This window comes from Staurois parvus, unplaced genomic scaffold (assembly GCF_062004578.1).
Source record: "Staurois parvus isolate SC_StPar_1 unplaced genomic scaffold, SC_StPar_1.0 ptg000578l, whole genome shotgun sequence".
Classification (NCBI taxonomy): domain Eukaryota; kingdom Metazoa; phylum Chordata; class Amphibia; order Anura; family Ranidae; genus Staurois; species Staurois parvus.
In genome coordinates this window covers 7685069-7700053 of record NW_028318374.1, presented here as the reverse complement: position 1 = coordinate 7700053, position 14985 = coordinate 7685069, and the positions used below count along the sequence as shown (strand labels likewise).

Genomic DNA, 14985 nt, shown 5'->3' with positions numbered 1-14985 from the left:
AAGTGAATAGACCTGCACCCCCTGGACCAGATAGGGGAAGGAGTCCGTCTTACTTTAACATGGCAGGCACTAGAGCCCATGCTCAGGGATTTCCCTCAGATAGCTCTTTTGAGCCCTGATGAAGAACACAAAATGCGTTGGATGTTTTTAAATTACTTTTTTTTACCAACAATTAAAATTATTTAGGACTTTCATTCGGTTTTGGTCTGGTGCTCCTTTCTGTATTTCTATGGTTTAAGCTACCGTTGATCGCCCATTGAGGGAAGCCTTGCTGTGTGGGAACCACCTCGCATGAACTGTTGAGCTTGATTACACAAAGCTAAAATTTCCCAGTGCCTTTTTGATTATGTTGTCCTGGAGACTTCATTATGGATCCTTCATTGAACATATAATAATATACAGTATGTAGAGGTTTTTAAATGTATTCATGCATCTTATTGTTTGCTTAGGCATTTGTAGGAGGTAGGAAAAGCTCTCAGCAACGTAGGGTTTCCTATCTGATGCTGCAGTTGCCTTCTAGGTACACTCATTATTCTTATGCAAAGAAGGAGAGGAACTCAGGACATTAATAGATGGGAAGGGCTATCAGAGTGTGAAAACTGGGGCAAAGCAGCAGATTCTGGAGATGATTCATTGCTTTAAGTAACTTTTACTTAGCAGAACCAGTCTCATCTGGATATTTAACCAATTCAATACCGGGCAATTTTACACCTTCCTGCCCAAGCCAGTTTTCAGGTTTCAGCGCTCTCACACTTTGAATGACAATTGCGCGGTCATACAACACTGTACCCAAACTAAAATTTTATCATTTTCTTCACACAACTAGAGCTTTCTTTTGGTGGTATTTAATCACCGCTGGGGTTTTTATTTTTTGCTAAATTAACAAAAAAAGAACAAAAAGTTTGAAAAAATACACGTTTTTCTTTGTTTCTGTTATAAAACTTTGCAAATAAATAATTGTTCTTCATAAATTTAGGCCGAGATGTATTCTGCTACATGTCTTTGGTGAAAATAACCCAAATTAGGATGTATTTTTTAGTTTGTAGGAAAGTTATAGAGTTCACAAACTATGGTATAGATCTGAAAATTGATCAATCCTGAAGTACTGACAGCCAATCTAATTTCTTGAGGTCCAAGAATGTCAGAATAGTACAGATATCCCCAAATGACCCCTTTTTGCAAAGTAGACAGTCCGACGTACTTCATAAGAGGCACGGCGAGTTTTTTGAAGTTGTATTTTTTTTGTCATAATTTTTCGGAAAAGGAAAAAATGTAAAAAATTAGTTTCACTATTTTTTTTTACATATTGTCACCACTGCAGTACAGCGTCATCATATAACTGGCATGGCGGTGATCAGGGACACTGACTGGTGACAGTATGAAAAAAAAAATATATATATATATTTTTTTTAATTATTATTTTTTATTTATTATTACATTTTTTTTTCTTTTTTTTAAGATTTTTTTTTTTAGATTTCACTATGATCAAAGTAGTACAATGTTACCATAGTAACATTGTACTACTTTGGGGAAGTGATCAGTATTTTTTTTTTTTACACAATTTGCTTATAGCAAAGAATTACTTTGCTGTAAGCAAGCATTTACCTGAATGACATCGATTCATTCCGGGTTTTTTTTTTTTTGTGCTTAGCTGTGATTTGGCCACAGCTAATCACATGACATGTGCATGTGACCTGCTGTGACTATTCACAGCTAGACACTAGTATACAATGGATGGCATGAATGAAGCCATCCATTGTATACAACTGTCATGTGACCTGCTGTGGTCACAGCTGATTGGTCACAGCAGGTCACATGGTACCGGCAACGGGTGCCGATACTCAGATCTGTCATCGGCCGTGTCCGAGGTACACGGCCGGTGACAGATCGCGCCGCTGTGCGGCTCTGCAGGAGCACAATCTGCGCATGTGCGGGAGGACGCCATATGGCGTCCACCCAGAACGCTGATGACATTTGCCAGCCGCCATTTGGCCATAGGGCAGGCGGCAAATGGTTAAAGTAGATCTAAACCCAATCACAAAAATATCATATAAGATGTAACAATAATATAATTTTGAAATTCATTTTAAATCTGCTGCTTTCATTTACCACTTCCCATCTGGCCCATGTATATAAACGGCCGGACAGTGGCAGTGCAGGGGCGGGTTGCCGTTCATAAATGGCACTCGCCATTTTGGACTGTGCGCGCTCCCTGGCGCTCCCCACGATCCGGTGCCCGCTGTGTCCGGACTCTGGGCAAATGACACCACACCTGTTTAGGTGCCATTTATTTTTCAATAGCACCCAAACATAGCGCAGTTTTGCCTCAATCGTCACGTGATAAATCGTGCTGAAATCGTGTCAAACCACATTGTGCAAAGCTTGTCGCCCAATAGAAACTCCTGCTCCTTCTTCAGCGACAAGCTTTGCTTGATGCAGTTTGCCGTGATTTCGGTGAGATTTATCACAATTTGGAAATGAATGGCACCCACACAGGCCTGGTGCAATTTGTAATTTATGCAGAGCGGTTTAGGAATGTGGGCAGAATTGCAGCGATTCTGCCCAATTCTGCGATTCTGCCCAAGATCACAAACACTCAAGTGTGAACAGGGCCTAAGATTTAAAGCGGTACTAAACCCAATAGCAAACATTTATTATATTGCCGCTTACCTAATCATAGATGTGATGGCTGCATTCATTTTCTTTTTTAGACTTTCTTTCTTCTATTTTCACCTGATGATCCAGCCAGTAAGTCTGTTATTTTTCAAAAGAACAAACTCTCCAGAATAATGTATGAGTTACAGAGATGAGTAAACCATGTTTTTCTGCTTGCTTGTCCTCTGTGAGCTCTAGAACGTCTCCTTTTCCTTCTCACTTTCATTTGCTGGAATGAGCAGTGCAAGTTAGTTGCCGTCATGTGCACAGCTCTATGCACACTACACATCCCATAGTTCATCTTGGGAGAGAGTAAGAGAGGGTGGCTACATTCCTACATACAGTGATCAATGGAAATGAATGTAGCCACCCTCTAACGGGCAGTCTGGTCAAAGCAGCAAAAAAAAAGTGTTTCATCAGCATTTTTACAGTAAATGTAGAGACAAAAAAGCTAGAAGGAAGCTGTCAGGAGCATTTTTTGTTGCATTAAGCAGCATTTATGAGCATTTAGCAGCATTTGACATTTTTTTATGCTGGAAAAATGCTCCAAAAAACTCTAAAAACATTTTTTTTCTGCTCCTAGCCGCTGAAGCCCCCAAAAATGCTAATAGCCTAAAGTAGTGTGCATGGTCACATAGGATAACACCAGGGGCGGACTGACCATTTGGAAATTCGGGCACTGCCTGAGGGCCCGGGGTCAGTAGGGGGCCCCATGAGATGCCCCTGGTACCTTTTTCATAGGCTTTTTTGAGTTTGGGCAAGGACACAGGGGCCCCATGATCCCCTATTGCCCGGGGGCCCCATGAGTTGTCAGTCCGCCCCTGGATAACACTGTTTAGCTTCAAGAGCAGAAAAAATATGCTAATAATAGCTTCTAGGTGCTTAAAAAAATGTTAGTGTGCATGGAGCCTCAGTATTTAGGAGCAGAAAAAAAATTTGCTTTTGTAGAGTTTTTAGGAGCATTTTCTAAATGCTGCTAAAATGCTCCTAACAGCTTTTTTCAATCCTTTTTTTTTTTTTACTTCATGCACTGTAAATAAACACTAACGCTCCTAAACGCTACTACAAGCTAGCACAAAAACACTGTTATCAGCATTTTTCATTATTTTTTTCTAGCGTTTTTGGAGCTCATAAAAGACACTAGTGTGCATGGAGCCTTTTAAATATATATTTATTTTAAAAATTAGTGCTGGGGCACAAGACAAACAATGTTGCTGATTTATATTCCCCCTCTTGCAACAATTACTCCATAATAAACCAGAAATTTAAATTTCACTTAGTGCTCTCTGCATTGCACTACAAGGAGAAGAGCCCTGTCACATGACACACACCAGCCCGCACACCACCCCCCGTTGACTTCTCCATTATGTCCAAGGCCACCATCAAACCCACCCTGCAGGCTATAGTACTTGGTGTCATTCTGGACTCCAACCTATCCTTCCAGCCCCAAGTCCAATCTTTAACAAACCCGTGCAGACTCCACCTCTGCAACATCGCCAAAATCCGCACGTTCCTAACCCCAGAAACCACTAAACAGCTCATCCACTCCCTCATCATATCACGACTCGACTACTGCAACTCCCTCCTCACTGGCCTGCCTCGCCGCTGGCTATCCCTGCTTCAGTCCATCCTGAATACGGCTGCCAGACTCATTCACCTTTCCAACCGTTCCATCTCCGCCACCCTCCTCTGCCAATCCCTCCACTGGCTTCCGATTGCGTAACGGATCAAATTCAAAGTCCTAACACTGACGTACAAAGCTGTCCACCATACTGCCCCGAACTACATCACTGACCTAATATCCAAGTACCGCCCAACACGCACACTCCGCTCCTCACAAGACCTCCTCCTCTCTAGTTCCCTGGTCTCCTCCTCCCATGCTCGCCTCCAGGACTTCTCGAGGGTGTCACCCATCCCATGGAACTCCCTGCCCCAACCCATCAGATTATCACCTACTCTCCTCTCCTTTAGGCGCACCCTGAAAACCCACCTCTTCAGGGAAGCCTACCCCACCCCCTGCTAACTTGCCGACCTCCTCCTCTCTTCCTACCACTCCATCCCCCACAGCTATCTCCTCCTGTACCACTATCCCCTCCGTCCTAGATTGTAAGCTCGAAAGAGCAGGGCCCTCGATCCCCTCATGTTTTGCATTGTATTGGTATTGTTCTGTCACATGTTCTGTCCCCCTTTGTAATGTACAGCGCTGAGCAAACTATTGGCGCTTTATAAATACTGTATAATAATAATGACTTGTCAGTCATGTGACAGATTCCATCCCGCCCCCTGCAATTTTTGGCCTTCACTTGCTTCAGAGTATCAAAATGAAATGGGGCAGAAAACACACTAACAAAATCATTGCTGTTCTTTATACCGTATGTAGTACTACCCCCGTAAGGGCCACTGAGTATGATTCTGGTCCCCCGATGCTCTGTACGGTCAGGTAACACGCATTTTCCACAGTCCTTGAGCTGTTTTTTGTTGTTTTTACTAAGGGGTTGAAAACTTGGATGGGGTCTAGAGGTATATGGGATGCCCAAGGAACCGTAGAACTAGAGGATGAACTTCTTAGCAACTAGGGGAAAATTAAAGCACAGTCATGTTTTTGGTGTACCTCCTCAGACCCTCTAATCCTCCTCTTCATCCAACTGTGCTGAGGGTATCCCTGAGCAAGGGGGTCTGAAAAGCTTGCAGTTAATCAGTCCCAGGTGAAGACTAATTGGGTATTGCACCTGACCACCCCTTCCCCTTATCCAGCCCAGGGATGTATGAGTACTCACATTGTCCTGTCCTGTCAACGTTTTGGGTTTGTAGCTGCTTTCAGGCCTTTCGGTGGGCTGGCTCCTTCCCTGCTGCTCAGGGTGTCCTCTCCAGGAGATCTCCAGGCAGTGGAGATCCTCCTGTCCAGCAACCAGCCTGTAGGTAGGCTCCTCTCCTAGGCTCCATACTCCAGCCTTCTCTCAATTGATCTTCCATCCGACTATCTCTCCTGCTGCTCAGGCTTTGCCATTTTGAAGGGTTGTCCTCGGCCACCATGCCCAGCCTCCTGCCTGTGGATTGGCCAAGGTCCCTCAGACATGTAGATCTGGGCCTCCTCCTTCCCTGTTCCAGAAAGTTCTTGAGTTTCTGGAAAGGTAGGAGGGCTCCAGAAGCCCTGACATGTAGAACCTCCCAGCCTGTCCTAAGGTGAACTCACTACCTCATTTCCAGGCTGACTCATCAAAGGCTGCTACCCAGCCTCTATCCAAAATCAAAGAACCTATCTAGCTAACCTAGTGTTAAAACTGTGGTATGTCTGTGGTTAGACAATCTCACTGCTTTATAAATTGACCCAGAATTCAGATTTTAACGATTGGACCTGGCAGTTAGGCTAAGCCTAGATTGTTAAATAGGAGCAAATGGTCTTCTCAACCACCTACAACTATTAGGATCAGTTCACACCTGAGCATAACTCGCGCTCCCACTCACTTTTCTGTGTGTTTTGGAGCGTTCCCGCCAATCACTTATAGGGCAGCTATTGATGCAAATGGGCTGCTCTACTCTCAACAAATGACCCAAAGAAGCTCTAAAACCTTTTTTGGAGTGGAGCTTGATGGTTTTTTTTTCCATATTGGTGCATTTATTGCATGTTTCCTGCACGTCAAACGTGTGCCTACTATCTGTGCTTGGGGTACCATTAAAAATTATGGTACTGTACGAACTGCGCACATTTGCAGTGCACTTCTGCAATGTGTGGCAAAACACACATTTTCTGTGCACTTTGTTGCGTGCTCCGGAAACACCAAGTGTGAATGGAGCCTGAGACCTGGTTCACACTACTACGTGTCAGGAATGCAAACAACATTGCACACTTTCTCGACATGCACAGAAACGCGCTGCCATTTAGCAATAATTGTTATTGGCACCCCATGCACCTGAAAAGGCACACATTTTCACTTACACCAAACCGCATGGTGCCACAGCACCATACAGTTAGCTGTGGCATGTTTTGGAAAAGAGACATGGACTTCTTTTCTGCGTTTCTCATACATAAATAGCTAATTGAAATGAATGGGCTGCTCTTCATGCAATGCGCAGAAATGCACCCACGCTCAGTCGCACATGTATGTGTAAACCAAGCTTTAGGCAACTTCGGAGCCGCTAGAGGACATTAATGTACACCTCAGGCTGTCCGAAGCCTACATATTGCATGTTATTGATTTTTTTTGTTGCTTGCCTGGGAGTGAGTCCAATCATTCACTCATCTATGGAGACGGGAGTAGTATGTGTGTATTGCTGTTGGCGTCAGGCGTCTACAGCAAGCCTAAGAGGCACTTTTAGAGCCAATGCGTAGATTTTCTACACTGATAATGGAGTTATGTTATGCACTAAATAGCGCCTGTTGAATTTCCTCTTTAACAGAACTGTAAGCAGAAAAACTCCTGTGATCCGACGTACAGCAGGGGCTGCATTCACTCGCAAGAATTCATAATGTTTCATTTTTTGGATTTTTCCTTATAACTCAAACACCGCTATTTGGTAGAATCACAGTGCCACCTTCAGCAGCTAACTGTAATAAATGGCAGAAAAATTCAGCAGATTATAATGACTATATATATACTGTATATCAGAGGCGGACTGACCATTTGGAAACTTGGGCACTGCCCGAGGGCCCGGGGTCAGTATGGGGCCCCATGAGATGCTCCTGGTACCTTTTTCATAGGCTTTTTTGCGTTAGGGCAAGGACACAGGGGCCCCATGATCCCCTATTGCCCGGGGGCCCCATGAGTTGTCAGTCCACCCCTGCTGTATATACAGTATTACACTATAAAAGCCCCGATAGATGATTTCCTTAATGAGTGACTAGACTTTCATATATTTTATTAGCATTGATCTAAATCAGCCTTTCTCAACATTTTTCATATGAAGGAGCCCTTGAAGTAACTTACTTGTCCAAGGGACCCCCTACTAACACCTACAGCTAGAGCATATACAGCTTGTGGCATGTTGGCATCAACAGTAACATAGTTGGGTTGTGACCCTTACATTATGGTCATCTTTATATAGATGGTCAGTGGAAAAAGGCTCCCTTAGTTGGTAGTCAGTGGTACATTGGTGGTAATTGGGAGAAGAGCTCCACTAGTCTGGTGGTCAGTTGGAAGAATGTTTCTTACATTGGGGGTCAGTGGGAAGAATGCCCCTTACTTTGATAATCAGTGGGAAGAATGTTCCTTACATTGGTGGTCAGTTGGTGTTCAGTGGGAAGAATGTTCCTTACATTGGTGGTCAGTGGGAAGAATGTTCCTTACATTGGTGGTCAGTGGGAAGAATGCTCCTTACATTGGTAGTCAGTGGGAGAAGGAGAAGGTCACTGTCAGGGCCTGAACTTGAACCTGGGACTTCTACTGTGTCAGGCAGTAACTCTACTCACTGAGCTACCTAGGATGCTGGACAACACTTTGCCTCATCTATTGGATAATCCTGCCTTGTGCCTTGTTTGCTCTTGAACCTTGAACTCCTTGCTCCTCCCATGAACTTCCTATATAAGCCATGTGCTTGGACTTCCTCCTTGCCAGATTATTGTGCCTTTCCAGCCAATATCCCACTACTGTTCCTGCTGCTGTCTACACCTCCGCTACTGATATTTGGCTTGTTCCTGACCACGATTTTGTCTCATCCTAACGTACTACGATTGATCTGCTACCATTTGTGACCGACCCTTGGCTTGTGACCGACTCTGCTTTCAGAGCTCTGGTGAATACCGGTTAATACTTAGACCCCGCACCTCAGGTAAGCCTGCGTCATTCCCAGGGGGATCCGCTGGTGTACCTATCCTGCTGGTTCCAGGTAAGCCTTTTACTGCTATAGCAACTGGTCTCTGAACCTGACCTTACACCGTGACAGTCACACTGAAGGAGCTATATCTGAGAACCAGCATTTTTCATGCCTGGGCCTTGCCTGCTAGCTTGGCCCAGCTACTATGCCTGATCCTGGGGAAGGCCCTGGGAGGGATCCACCTGATTACACATGGCCTAGTGAAGAGGAGGAGGAGGTGGAGGACCTGACTGTGGGTCCAGGCCCTGGGGAGAACGTGGATGTCTTCAGACAGAGGATTATCGATCAGTTTATGGTGATTGGAAGAGCGAAGGGGAAACAAAGTTTTGAGGGTGATCATAAATCCTTCAGAGCCAAATACTGCCAGGCCTGGAGTAACAATCGAAAAGGTAAAGAAGCAAACTTTATTATTGGAAAAGTTGAAAGCCAAAAGTGGAGTATTTACAGAAACGTTTGACAATGAGAGGAGATTTGCCAGCCAGACATCGGCAAGTTCTGTGGATCAGCAGCCTCAGGTAATGGATGACCCAGCTCCATCTCCAGCGTCTCTCCACCCATGTCAGGCTGAGGAATCGCCAGCAGCAACCAGCCAGGGCGCTGAGAGTGAACATGGCAACCTAACCTTCATCCAGCAAATGGAGTCACCCCTGAGGACAGACAGGTTTGCCTTTTCTGATGTTCCGTCAGTAGTCCCTGAGGATGGACAGAAGAGGTACAGACCAGCAATGCCAGTACTGGTGGAGAAATCTCAGTACATCAAACTGCCTCCAACATGTCTGCCCCACCAGCTGTGGTGAGTGTTGATGATGAGAAGAAGCTGTGCAAATAACCACTTGTGGAAGTTACGAATATGATTTATAGTTTGTGAAACCTGAAAGTCTGGATATTTTTTGGGAGAGATATAGGAAGTGCAGGGGCCTTAGGCAGTGGAGATGTGTGGTGCCAAAGGTGGTTTCAAGGCAGCCCATAATAAAATCAGTGACGATCCTGGTCCGTAATGAATCAATACCAGAGGCTGATTTGGTAGTGTGGCTATGCCAATATGGTGAGGTCCTCACCCCACTGCTGAAAGTCTTTGATGAGCATTGGATATGGACAGAGGCCTGGACAGTGTCACTGCAGTTGAGGGTGCTGTGCAATGTGGTTCAGCACCTTCCCTGCTTAGCCTTTCTGAGGAGGGATAGGTTGACCTATCAGGGTTAGCCTAAGGTTTGTAATAAATGTGGAAAGGCCACTTTGCGTCATCCTGTACTATCAAGAAGTGCTCCCTGTGCCAGGATTTAGGCCACTTGGCCAAAGAATGCACCCAGATTCAGTGCAATTTGTGCTAGCAGCTGGGTCATCAGTATAGTCAGTGGCCAGAGGCACTGCATAACTTGCCAGGACTGGAGTTTGAGCTGCAGAGGCTGGATAAAGATAATGAGGCAGCTGATGCTAGGGAGAAAACTGTTGTTGCCCCTCCTGTGTCTGTTCCGTCTGTTGTGTCAGATTCTGTTTTCTCTAGTGATGTGGTCCCTGTGTCTGTCCCTCCTGGACCTAATCCTACTGTATATAGATCCTCCAGACTAGCAGAATCTGCTGGGGGGGCAGGTTTAGTGGATCTTCCCTCTCAGCCTACTCCAACTCCAGTACCTGTCCCTCAACAGCACAAATGTGGTCAAGAGAGTGTGGGGGTGCTGGATGGGAGTAGAGCCGATGGGGCTGAGGGAGGGGTGTCCATATCACATGTCTCACGTCCTGTTGAAGGGGATTCATCGGATGAGAGAGGGAAAAAAAAAAGAAGTAAATGATGAGAAGAGCTGTCCTTTCTTCCTCAGAATCAAACCCAGGAGGGGTCCCTCTTGGCAACATCTTTTCAGTTTTGTCAGGTGATGAGATGGAATCTGATTTATCTATTTCTTTATCATCTATGGATGAGAGGGAGTCACATAGTCTGAAGAGAGATGTTTTGGGTGATGAGAGTGTGGCAGAGGTTAAGAAACGACTACCCCAATTATCTTGATGGCAGTTCTCACTCTGTTAAAGGTAGTGGCCATCAATGTCATCAGCAATATATCTGCAAGATCTTGTGATATGGCCTTATTTTTGAGATTTTGTTTTTGCAAGAGACTTGGCTCAACACTTTGGCAGTTATCTATCTAGCAAAAAGGGAGTGGAGATGTGGTCCCTATTACGATTGTGCGCAATAGTGATATCGAACCTGTCGCGACAGCCATTTTTGTTTTTCATGAGCAATGACCTTCCTCCCCTCTCTCCTCTTGAAAACTGTGGAATTTGTAGCTGTAAGTTTTAATGAATTTCAAAAAAGCCTTTTATCTTAACAAAAACACAAATAGAGGAGACCTGGCCAGATCTGGAAACAGTAAAATCTGTAAGATCTGTAAAATTAATCTTGGCAGGATGTCTGTTTCCAGGAACCATGAAAAACACTTTCCTCTGTCCTATCGTAAAACAATAATAACTCAGTCAAGCCCTCACACATGATGTGTAAGGCCATTAAGCTCTAAGAATGCAGAGTGTGCTATAAAACGTCTATTTCACAACGCAACAATTCCACATACAATTCATAGAATTCAACAGGAACAAGACACATTAATATTAGGTATATGTTTGAATGGGGAATATCATACTGAACAAATCAAGGTCATACAAGACTGCTAGCACATACGAAAGGGGAGAGAGCAGTCTCCTTCCACCTGGGTGACAACGGTATGCTGTTTTTTGTATCCCTGGGTTCAAAATATAATTCTGAATATTATTCTGCCAGTTGCTAGAATACCAACTGCACATATTGGAAGTTATTAATATAGGTATGAAACTGTAGTTGGGACTTGGTCATAAGCTTGGTGACTTCCTAGCACCTATCCCCTAAGCTGGATGATTGGTCAGTTGTTCTCTGTCCACACCTCTTTGATATAAAAGAAATTGAGAGGAAGCAAGTAGCAAGCAAGCTCTCATTTTACCATCAACCAAGGAACATGTTAACGGACTTGAGAGCCACAGCAACATTTTTTGTTGGACAATTGTATTGTATTCTGCCTTCTTAACTCCTTGCTTTTATTTCTCTGTTGAATTATTGTTCTCTTTATTTCTTTGTTACATCCCTTTCTGTAAATATTTTAATTGCACCATTTGACCTTTTCATTAATAAACCCTATTTTGAAAAGTGTTAAAATTATCTCTAAGGCTTTTAATGCAAGCTAAAGAATCCCTGTCTCTTGAGTGCTACTGTATGTAATAACCCACTGAATATACCTGTCTGTGGTGACAGTGTGTGTTACAGACATTTATTGTTCACATTTGTTATTGCTAACATTGTGAAGGGTTGATAGTCCCAAAACTATCTGGTGACAGTTTGGAATTGAGGGATTAATTGCGTAATTAATTAACCTAATGACAATCACTCTCAAGCTGGTGGCACATAGATTGTGGTCCCGCAAGCTGGAAAATCTATGTGCAGGGTGCAGCTGAGGGTGGCATTGTTACTCAAGTGACAGCGTGGTGTGAGACTGGCTGGTCCTTTGTCACGAGTTAGTGAGAAGGGCAGGGGTCGGGCAATGCATTTGTCACAGTTCCTCCTTTGGGTCTCTTGCGGCTGAGCCTTGCATCGCAGTTGCGGTTATTTTTAAAACTGATATGGTAAGGTGGCGGCGAGTGATTGAGGTATAAATGGGGAGATGCATGGTCTTAGACATCTCTGTTGGGGGGCAGGACCTGCGCCTGATCAGTATCTATGAACCACAGTCAAAATGGGACCGGAAATGCCTCCACACAAAGATAAAGCCCTTCTTTTTTGCGTCCCAGCAGGTTGTCTTTGAAGGTGACTTTAACAACATAATTAGGCCTGAAGACAGGAGAGGCCCCATAGACAGGCCGGGTTATGATAGTGTTTTTCTTAGAGATATGGCTAGACAGGCAGGCCTTGTAGATGTGCATATTAAGCACTGCCCTGGCGGAACAAGTTTCACATTTCAGAGAGGGAATAGTCAGAGCAGGATAGACAGTTTTTTTTTAAAGGAGAACTCTGCATTCTCAGTTCCTGAGTTGAGGGTGGTGGAGTTCTTTGACCACTGTATGCTGTCTATGGCTCTAAATGTCTCAGACACTCCACCCAGGGGAAAGGGTGTCTGGAAACTGAATTTGGCTCTCCTGGAAGATGTAGCGATAAGACAATTTTTTGAGGATTTTTTTCAGGCATAGAGTTCTATTCTGGACTTTTGCAGCAGTAAGTCAGAGTGGTGGGAGCTTGTGAAACAAAAAGCGATTGGACTTTTCAAGGCCGTAAGTAAGAAGAAGCAGCAGCTTGTTATATATATTGCCTGCCAGCGTTTGCGGAGGAAGCTTGATTGTCTTGTCTCATATGGAGGATATCCAGGTGATCTCTAAGGTGAAGCTTCTTCTCAGGAAGTGTCAATGTGACTGCCATACCTCCTTGTTTCTGGAGAGGGGTTATGGGAACTATCACTCACCTGATCCTTACTAGAACTGTAAGCAAGGCAGTTTAGATGGTCACAGGCCTGAAAGATAGTACAGGTTCCCTTGTGAAGTCCAGGTCAGGATCCTGGAGATATTCGGGTCATATTACGCAGACCTTCTGGGAAGAAAGGACCTTAGTCAGGACAAGATGGAAAGCTTTCTGGATTCTACTCCAGGATTGGGAAATGGTACATTGCTTTTGATGGATTTGACAGAACCAGTTTCAACGGATGAGGTAGTTTGTGTTATAGACAAGAAAGATCTTGGCAAAAATTATTTTTTGGCACTTGTCGTCAGTAGCAGGCAATTTGCTGTCCAGCCATCAGCACTGTTAGGTCCAAAGTAGAAGTACCTTTTCAGTAGTTTTAGCTGTCTAAGAGGCTTTGGAGCAATGCAAGGCTTCTGGATGGAGAATGTACGTTTTTGGTTGTAACATGACAATGTGTAACATTCCACAAAATGTAGAAAATTTCAAGGCACTGTATATACCATTGTTTGTAAATGTAACTTACAATGTATACACTTACTCAGATTATTTATACCAAAGACATGTCGCAGAATACATTTCGGCCTAATTTTATGAAGACATTTTTTTTTATTTTTTATTGTATGTTTTATTGCAGAAAGTAAAAAAATATTGTTTTTAGTAAAAAGTAAAAAAAACTGTGGTTATCAAATACTACCAAAAGAAAGCTCTATTTGTGTGAAAAAAATTATATAAATGTTGTTTGGGTACAGTGTTGCATGACCGGTCAATTGCCAGGTAAAGTACCACAATAGCAAAAAATGCCCTGGTTGAATCTTCCAGAGGTTAAGTGGTTAACAAAAAAAATTGTGAGATTAGCAATCTAGTTCTCCTTTATACTACTGCAGCCTACACTCCATAGGGTGCCATTCATTCCCCATGTGTAGAGAAGGATTGCTAACTGCCAGAGATAGACCGATAATGCTACCAAAAATTGCCTGTGTGTGCTCTGCCTAAAGCGCATAAATTGGAGAAGGAGAAGTATACCTGGTTATGGGGGTAAGAGATGGTGATAAACCTGGCTTTCTCTGGAGGTGATATCTCTTTAACTCATTATCACTCATGTTGTGTCTCCTAGATGCCGCCATAGGCCTGGCAGACTGGCAAGCAAACCCGAGGGAGTCATCGGAGGACTTGATTAAAGATGTAGATGTTCACACCAGCTGTGCCTGTACTGAACAATGCTCTGCTACCCAGCAATGATCTCAATTTAAAAGTCCTGCGAACTTGGATGACGACTGTGTATAAGAGCATAATCAATGTCATTGGTGGTTATATGTGTCAACGTTTCAGAAACATTAATTTTCATTTCTAGAAGGAAGCATTTCCCAACTCACAGGAGACTTCCTCCCTAATCCCATGATAGGTCTCCAGAGCCCATGGCTAAATTAGCCAGAATGGTAAAAAACACAAAAAAATAGGCAATAGCTAACAAATGTAAATACAATGCAATGCTCTCAAGTGTTGCTTAGACTTTTACATACATATTAGGATGGTATTCATACATTTATGTAAATGTCAATTGTCATTGTGGGTTTTAAAAACCATGTCTGGTAATAAAACAATTAATTTTGCAACAGAATTAGTGTAAGAATATTTTTTTACAAGAAACCTGTATCCTCAGTGGGTTCTATTGCTTTTGATTTCACCCTTTTTAACCACTTCCAGCCCAAGCCAATTCTGGCCTACATTTCTCTCCTACATGTAAAAATCATATTTTTTTTGCTAGAAACTTACGCAGAACCCCCAAACATTATTTATATATACACTGCTCAAACAAATTAAAGGAAGTATTTTTAATCAGAGTATAGCATCAAGTTGATTAAACTCCTGGAATATTGATTTGGTCAATTAAGTAGCAGAGGGGGTTGTTAATCAGTTTCAGCTGCTTTGGTGTTAATGAACTTAACAAAAGGTGCACTAGATAGGCAACAATGAGACAACCCCCAAAACAGGAATGGTTTTACAAGTAGAAGCCACTGACATTTTTTCCCTACTCATCTTTTCTGACTGTTTTT

General features: G+C 43.4%; 1 protein-coding gene across 1 annotated transcript in view; it reads left to right on the top strand.

The window, feature by feature from the left end:
* LOC149450248 (vitellogenin-1-like) overlaps positions 1-14549 on the top strand; it is a 201681-nt gene extending 187132 nt beyond the window's left edge. Inside the window, exon 37 of the mRNA XM_089692207.1 lies at positions 14046-14549. Within this exon, the coding sequence (XP_089548333.1) occupies positions 14046-14170 (125 nt within the window). The 3' untranslated portion in view covers positions 14171-14549. The remainder of the gene's footprint in view (positions 1-14045) is intronic.
* Positions 14550-14985: the final 436 nt, after the last annotated feature.